General features: G+C 39.0%; 1 protein-coding gene across 1 annotated transcript in view; it reads right to left on the minus strand.

Moving 5' to 3' along the window:
* Window positions 1-964: 964 nt before the first annotated feature.
* CDKAL1 (CDK5 regulatory subunit associated protein 1 like 1) overlaps window positions 965-8,903 on the minus strand; it is a 610,267-nt gene continuing 602,328 nt past the window's right edge. Inside the window, exon 15 of the mRNA XM_018555678.1 lies at window positions 965-1,321. Within this exon, the coding sequence (XP_018411180.1) occupies window positions 1,124-1,321 (198 nt within the window). The 3' untranslated portion in view covers window positions 965-1,123. The remainder of the gene's footprint in view (window positions 1,322-8,903) is intronic.

Genomic DNA, 8,903 nt, shown 5'->3' on the forward strand with positions numbered 1-8,903 from the left:
TAACATTGCTTCTATAAAATAGTCCTGAAAGGCAACTTATAATAGCAATTATTGCACGATAAAATCACTGTGGATAGCTCAGTATGGGATGTGGCTTCAAATGCTAAACTGTCTGTAATTTTTTGATAGCTGTCAATAAAAACTGTATTTTGGAACCTAGCATAAGGGCCAGAAACAACATAAGCAAACCCTCCTCAAGACAAACAGCCCATTAAACTAGCCGTCGCTGTCAATTACAGATAATATTCTTTAAATAAAAGCCCCCCAGACCTGAGCGGTCCTTTCCAAGGGCATTGATTTGACTGTATTGCGTCAAATTATTTAAGTTGCTTCTAGGTGAAGATCATAAAATAACTGTAACCTTGTAAATCCAATCCAATAAAAGGGTTAACTTAAAACTCTGCCCAAGCAAACATTTTATTATATGATGGTGATTAAATACTTAAAATAAAAATAAACAGCTATTGATCTGTCACTAAAGAGATCCCAGTACAGTATCATATGACATCCACATATCTTGCCTGTGTAACACATTTGTTGAAAGTTTTACTCGTAGAAGACTTGCTAAATTGACCAAAACTTTAGTTATCGGAGGCAGAGAGCTTTCCCAGAAGAGGCATAAGATGTTTATGAAAGCTGATGTAAAGCAATGGGCATAACACAATTACTTTAAGCACCACATTTAAATAGATTTTTACTTTCTGAATGGATTTGCTCCCTTCATTTAAGACTGCAAAGACCGGACAAATCAATTAGCAATTCTCAATCAGAAAGCAACTTAGTACATCAACTTAGTATAGATAGCAGTAGTTTTAGAAGACGTGATGGATGGAGATGATCAACAAAAATAATGTCTGTTTGAACCAATATTTGTGTCTACGGCAAATTACCTGAAACAGAACTAGGTGTGATAAATGACAAGTATTAGATAACTTAAAATGCAGGTGCCTAAAACTCTTTAAATAAAATTTGCACATTTTGCTATCTGTATAAATAATACACAGATAAAACCTGGACTTTAAAAAAAATACAAAGAATACAGAAACTTCCCAAAGCCACACAATTGTGGTTTGCTGAAAATAATTCAGTTCTCTCTCCTGCAGTTTGTCTAACAAAATCATATTCAATTTCCTACAACCTCGCTGTGAATGATTCTTGCTCCTAGAAATGCAATAAAAACTCCTATCACTGCAGCAATAAAGTAAAGTATCTTCATCTGTTTTCCACCGTCACCCCAGGCTAGATGTAGGGAGGTCTTGTCACGTGCATCAGAAAACTTTGGTTTTGAAAGACAACCATTTTTCAGCAATGACTTGCTCTCCTGCAGAGAAAGTGATCAACATTTTTTATCAGATCAACCTACATTGTTGGCTTTAGCAACAGTTAGATGTACAGTTATTCTAAATGGTTGAAGGTAAACACTCACATATTTATGAACCCATTGTAAGAAAATATGCATGCGAAACAAGAAGAGTTATACATGTTCTAATATCTATAAGTTATCAATTTTTGCCCATGTTTAACACAACATAAATACTGTAAGCTGCAAGTACTAAAAATAATGGTTTATTTGCCAGAAATGCAGAGTGCTACTAACCTCCCTTTTGGCTGACAAAACACTGCCTTTTCTGCTGGGAAATCCACACCAGCATTGTCCCCTTATGCCCCAACCTTCTCGATCTCACACCTCAGTAATACATTGATTTTTCTTTCCCCAAGTAAAACAATGCTGCTGCCTTGATCCCACAAAGCTGCTCACATACAGTGTGTAGGGAAAACTCTTGTGAGATGTACACTAATACCTCGGTTCACGAACGCTTCTGTTCGCTAACAATTTGGTTCACGGACAGAAAGTTCGGCAAAATTTTGCTTCCGTGCGCGAACTCCACATCAGATGACGAACACGACCGCAGCCATCTTCCCTGCTTTGACATGTGGCCGTGGCTTCCTCTAGTCGAGATCGTGGTCTGATCACAGTTTGATTCGTTTCACGACCAGAATCGTGGAACAAATTAAGTTTGTGAACCGAGGTACCACTGCACTTCTAGAGGGTGTCCCTAGATCTGTAGGAACTGAGCTTCCATAAGCCTGGAAATGAAGTCACAGGAAGTAATACAAGTGGTTTCTCGCTACAGGAACAAGGAAAAGGAATAAGAAAAAGCTAAGATGTGCTCTAAAGGGAAAGATTGCATTTGTTTGCCCTGTCAACCAGCAAAAGGGACGAAATGTTAACCTGTTTCTAACATTTTTATCAAATTTCTTTATAAAATAGCGCATACACGTGATGCCAGACACTAGTTAATGCACAACTGAACACTTTCTTCATTAACTGTGATGCAGTCAGATGGCATACACAGTAATATATACTGGCATCTTTATGATTTGTTTACATCCTATTTGCTGCAGGAAGGGGCAAGAAAGAGTGCAACTGTCTGGATCTCCAACTGTCTGGATCTCCAACTGTCTTACATACTCCCTTGCACACTGCTCCAATCAACAGCACTGCTCAGAAGGCGTGAGTGCTGTTGATTAGAGCAGTGTGCACAGACAGTTACATTCAAGGCATGCCTCTGGCATTAACAGTCACAGTTGCTAGTGTGCTTATGTCAGCTCTCAACCAAATTTTAAAGCCCTCCAATGGCTGGTGTCATAGCTGATCACATGTGCCGGACCATGGCAACTGCAGATCTAAATAGAGGCTAAAATGGCGACAACTCTAAAGAATAGGGTGGATTAATTCCCCTTTAAAAGGCACAGCAATGCAAAAATGGTCTTGGCTAACAAATGACAACTAAAGACCACCCCTATATGTAAATACAACATGGCATACAAGAAAGTGGCATCTGGGTGTGGCACCTGGCTGCATGTATGCAACAGAGACCTATATTTTTTATTAAAATGTCAGAAACAGGTATCAATTAGACCTCTCATGTTGGCTAGCAGGGCTCGGTGCCGGGTTGTTTTGTATTGCACACATTTTAAATAGGCTTGCATCAACCTGTGTGGGTGGTATTAGCATGTTTAAAAAATTGGAAAACAACCATAGTGCCCAGAGGACACACATGGCTTGTGAATTAACATTTACATGGTTCATAGAGTAGTCTCATCCCCACTAAGTCCCATAATCCTCCACCTGTATGACACTGACTCTAAATCACACTGTGCATTTCTTAGTAGCAATTAGCTCTGTCTGTTCATTTCTTGCCTTTGATATTCTCTTCCTTCAACATGCTAATAACTGTTTACCTCCTAGAAATGCTGCATCTGTGTGGGGTGATGAAGACAGACAGTGCACAGTGTTTTTGTCTGTGAAATTGGATGTAGTGTCTGCGTCGTGCTGTTCAGAGTAGTAACTCACAGCTTTGCCTTAGCGGCGTGCTGCAAATTAATTTTCCTTCAGATTTCATTCAATCAGGGACCGATGTTCATTATGCTTGGAGAGGGGAAGAGTGAAATTACACTTAAATGCTATTCAGCTGCCTCCAGGAAGGCTATTATGCAAGCGTTGCGAGATTAGTAGGAACATCAAGCATTTTATTTTTCTGTGTGCCATACACAGCACTGATTTGTTTTTAGCCTCTGTTTAAAAGATGTGGCTGTGTAATCACAAACCCGAAAAATTTGAGTTGAAAATGTATAACCATGTTGGCAAAGTGCTGATTTATTAGGTCATTTGATTTGTGGCTACTGAAATGTATATACTTCAATATTTAATAACAGTGCACAGAACTGTAGCCAGCTATATTAATGTTTTGTTTATAGCAATGTCAATTAAAGAAATACCATACAAAGGAAAAATGATGCTCAATGTACTATTTTGTTACATGTTTTATTAAATATCTAGACGCATTACTTAAAGAGGAACTTTACCCATATCTTCAACATAACAACAAACACACCTTTAGAAATGTTTAGTAATGACAATCCACAAACACATACTTCTAGATAATTGCAGGCTTTGTATACATTATTTCTCTTTTATTTCCCAGTCTTCTCACAGTGGCCATTTTTACTTAGGTCAGATTAATATATCTACCTTTACTTCCTGGAACTCTGGCACATGTGACTAAGAAATGTGACCATGCACATCATCTCAGTGGAGGAAAATGCCTTTCACTGAGATCTCATGAGATTACAGATGAGATTTCCCAGCAATGCTCTGCCGATGTAACCTTCCTAGAATGCAATGCTTGGGCACAGATTACATCATTTGTGGCAGAGTTAACCAGGAAGTAGAAAAAAAAGGAAATTGTCGGAAAAATAAAAATATGTAAGTAAGTAATATGAAAGTAAGATAATTTCATATCAGCATGCAGAGCTATATGCTGAAGTGATTTTTAGTCAAAGGGGTAAAGGTCCACTTTAACAAGCAATTGCTTCAGAAGCCAAGAACACATGTAAAAATGTAATATGTATTTTATGAGGCAAAATGGTTGTCCTAATTCCTAACCCTAGCCAGGGCTGCAATTTTTATGGCCTTACCCAACAGTGTTTAATGTGTTTGACATCAATGACTTTACTGTAGCCTAATTATCTTTGTAGGATATTTTGGTGGAAAATGGAGATAATATATGCTTATCAAGCAAGATCGTGGATAAAAGTAAAGCTTGACTTTAAATTCTGCTCACATTTACATGAAGCACTAAACCCCATTGGGAGCTTCATTGCTGGGGCCAAAAGACAGTACTACAAGAGTTGAGATTACAAAATGCCTACACCCACTTAGGCTGGATTCCCACCCAAGCGGGTAATATATTGTAAAAAGCATGTTTGTAAGGGATGTTGAAATACCATGTATTTAGAATGGCACCCAATGGGCTAGAGAAAGCTGCAATGTCCTTACATGCCATGTGTGCACTGCATTAAACAAATTCTGCAGGGAATTTTTTGGTCCGTTGTCATAAATTGACCTGACCATTTAGAATGGACTGCTTTAATGCAAAACAGGTTAATGTGCAGAAAGTGTGCTAAGAGGGCCTGAAAGTGTTACTGCAGTTTTAATGAATCAAGCCACAAATTCTACATACAATTGGGGATTGAAGTGTGCATTGCACAAACCCAATAGTTCTGACAGGAGGCTGTATAACACCTAGAAGGCAGCACAGCCATGATCTTTGCAGATCGTGGGCAGGTGAGGTAAACACTGGAGGGGGTGGGGCTGAGGACTTAGGAAAACACTAAAGGGTTAAAACAGCATAGACTTCAAATTAAAGAACAAACAATAACTATCATTATACACATAATATTTGCAATCTTCTTTGAAGCACTGCTGCCCCATTGTTACAGGCCTTAAAGTATATGCAACATATGGCTTAAATCAATTGTAAACTCCAGTTAAACCCTTATTCTGTGTGCTTTATCTAATGTGTTTCCCCAAAAAACTTTAAAAACCTGTTGAGCCTGCTAGTCTTCAGTGTTCTGCCCAACTTCCACTTCTTTATTGACCACACATGTGATAACGTTAGTGACAATAACATTCTTATTGTCTGGCCGAATGCTGCTGGCTGAATTCCCCCACTCATCACAGGAGCACAAGGTGGCAGACATGTGCAGTGAAATTTGATGAACAGCGGGCATGAAACCACAGAGATAATTACATCACTAGCAATGGCTGGGCCCAACCCCTGCTCTCAGCAGATGCTACAGAATTGTTGCGGGCATGTGACTGTTCTGCATACGACAATAAAAAGTAATTGCAAAATTCAAAATAAAATAAAATAACAAAAACAAAAATAAACAAAACAAATCTAGCCTAATTCTATGTATTGACAAAGTAATTGGTTTACATAAACTTTAAGGTGCCCAGGTTTATTGGATAGAGGTGGCAATTCAGTGAATTAATGTTTGGGCAAAACTTAGCTACCACAGAAGATGGTCAAATCTGTTACAGACCAAGCTGTCCAAGTTGGTGTTGTTGGCACCAAAGTAAAAGTGTGCACATACACACACAGAATTGCTGAACATGCTGGAAAATTGGATGAATGGATAACAGATGCTTCCAACTTGTTCTTCTAAGGTGGACTCCAAGAGCATCTCACTTGAGCATCATACCGGGCTGCCAAATTAAACTATTTATGATCAGGCTTATACTTTACTTGCCTACAATAATATTTAATTTTCAAAACCGTACTACAACTAAAACCAAGAGAAGAAAACAAGACCTTTTAACATAGAAAAACAAAGACTGCAAAACAAAATAGATGCAGCTATTATTAGAGGACATGAATAGTAAAAGTATGAAGAACATGGACAAAACGTACAAAAACTGCTTATATTAGAAGGGTACAGTGTTACTACAACATCACAAATGACAACTGACTTTACGGAAGACTCTTGCGACCGCACATCAAAAAACATGACAAAGCTTGCAAGATAGCATCCTGTGGCTAGGTAATTAAAAAATTATCCCACAGCACAAGAAAATAATAACTGGCAACAGATATGTTCACTTCAAGATTTAGGATTAATTAACCTTAGTATCCAAAGTCTTTCTCATCCTACAAACACATTTATTTGTCTCTCTAAGAAAAGAAAAAAAAATCCCAGGAGTCAGAATCTAGTCATGCATTATTAAATAGCCGAAATACATTATTGCTCTTTGGAGATAACAGAGAGGACTGATAGCCTTATTGAATACTTAAAGCTTAACTAGGGAAAAACTTTTACTGAACTAGGCAGTAAATATAAGAAAATGACTGCCTTGGCAGGGATGAACCATGAATACATTGGCCACACTTACTCAAAAGCACATACTATCATAAAAGAAAGAGCAACAAAATACAGTAACCATGTCCAATCTAGTTTATTAGGTCATTAATTTAGTGCACTTGTACGGAGTAAAAGTGATGTCTCATAGCACGATACATGTGAACTGTGGACACATAATGTGAACACATATTTAAATTTCTCCTTTTACATACTATATATTTTGCATGTTTGTTTTTTGGTGGCTGTAATAATGTTTGACGGCCCATCCCTAACCATTGCTGCCCCTTTCTATGGTAACACCACATTAGAATAGAGCCAGTTCTGCCACTAAAGTCACCACTCATCATTTGTCACAACCCTGGGGATTCTGGTCACTATGTGATGTGCAGTGGGGGAGTAACATTTCAGTGCTGTCAACATTTTACTATCTGCCCAGCCAGGTTAATGGACAACCCAGCGTAATACAGAGAGCATGCCCCTTATCACTAATAACCATGCCCACAGTTGACAATAGTGCACATAAAAAATGACATCACATAAATCACACAGATAAAGCGTTCCTTTTGACCTGTCATGAAAACTTTAGACAATTCACTATCCTTGCATACTGAAAATAATTAAAGACCAATTGTTATATCTGAACTGTATTTATGGTACTTTCTTTAACCGCTTGAAGACCAGGTGTTTAGACCCCCTTCCTGGCCAGGCCATTTTTCGGTGTTCAGCGCTGCAGTACTTTGACTGACATTTATTCCGTCATGCAACACTGTACTGAAATTAATTTTATACCATTTTTTGGGGACAGATAGAGCTTTCTTTTGGTGGTATTTAATCACCACTGCGGGTTTTATTTTTTACTATATTCAGGAGAAATTACTGAAAATTTTGAAAAAAAAAGTTTTTTTTTAACATTATGTTATAAAACAACTAATATTACCCACTTTTTTGGTAAAATATAAAAGTCGGGGTCACGTCGGGTAAATAGACACCAAACATGTCAAGCTTAAAAATTGCGCACACTCGCAAAACCACAAAAAACGAGCATACCCAAAATTGGCCATAGGCGTCGCTTTAAAAGCTTTTACAGCTCATCAGTTTAGTGTTATTAGTGATTGATGGCCCTAGAATTATTGCTCTCACTGCGACGTTCGCGGCGATAAGTAACATGTGCGGCGTAAAGGGCGCAATCGTCGTTTTCGCAGGTATGTGCACCTGACGCATGTTTACATGCGTGTATGTAGGGGTGGCGACTTTAAAAAAAAAAATATTTTTTTTATGTGTAACTTTAAAAAATGTTGGGGGGAAACTAAAAATGTTGTTCCTATTTTTTTTTCCCACTTAACTTTATTGCTATCACAGAGGGGGCTGAGAAACCCCTCTATGTGATAGCAAAATATGTGACAGTTCCTCTTTATGGAGACATCAGGGGTCTCCAAGACCCCTAATGTCACCTAGGACCCCCCTGAAGAAGCTGATGAAGCAGAGATCTGCTTCATCAGCTTCTCTCCAGCATCTGAAGCTGGAGAGTGACACGAGAATGCGGAAGTGATGTAATATACACCACTTCCGCATTCTGACAGCGGAGAGGGGACCGGAGGGAGGTCGTGAACCGACCTCCCTCTGATCCCCTGTGACACAGACAGTATGCTGGTCCCGGGCTCACACCGGAGCCCAGGACCAGCTTGACAGCGGGAGGGGGGGAGCCGCGGAGGGCACACGTCACGGGACCTTATACAAGCTATAGAGCCGGCGGATCGCTTGTATATTAACGGGCATCACTGCCTGTTTTCAAATAGCGGCGATTCCCCGCTCGAGCGCGGCGCTCCCGAGCGGGCGGATGTAACAGGACGTGTATACACGCCCAGTTACATCCAAGAAGCTCCCGGCCGGCCGTGTATACACAACGGCTGGACGGGAGGTAGTTAAACATAACCAGAAGACATACTATCTTCTAATTATGTTTAAAGAGCATGACATAAATGAAGTCCAGATATAACTATTCATCCTTAAATATTTTCAGTATACAAGGATAGTGAAATGTTTTTAGATTGTAAGCCCTCAGGGGCAGGGCGCTCCTTACCATCTTGTCTTGACTTGTATTGTAACTGTAATGTCTTCCTTATATTGTAAAGAGCTGTGTAAACTGTTGGCACTATATAAATTGTGTATTTATATAATAATAATAATAATATTTT

This window comes from Nanorana parkeri, unplaced genomic scaffold, assembly GCF_000935625.1.
Source record: "Nanorana parkeri isolate BGI_ZX_2015 unplaced genomic scaffold, ASM93562v1 scaffold208, whole genome shotgun sequence".
Taxonomy (NCBI): Eukaryota; Metazoa; Chordata; class Amphibia; order Anura; family Dicroglossidae; genus Nanorana; species Nanorana parkeri.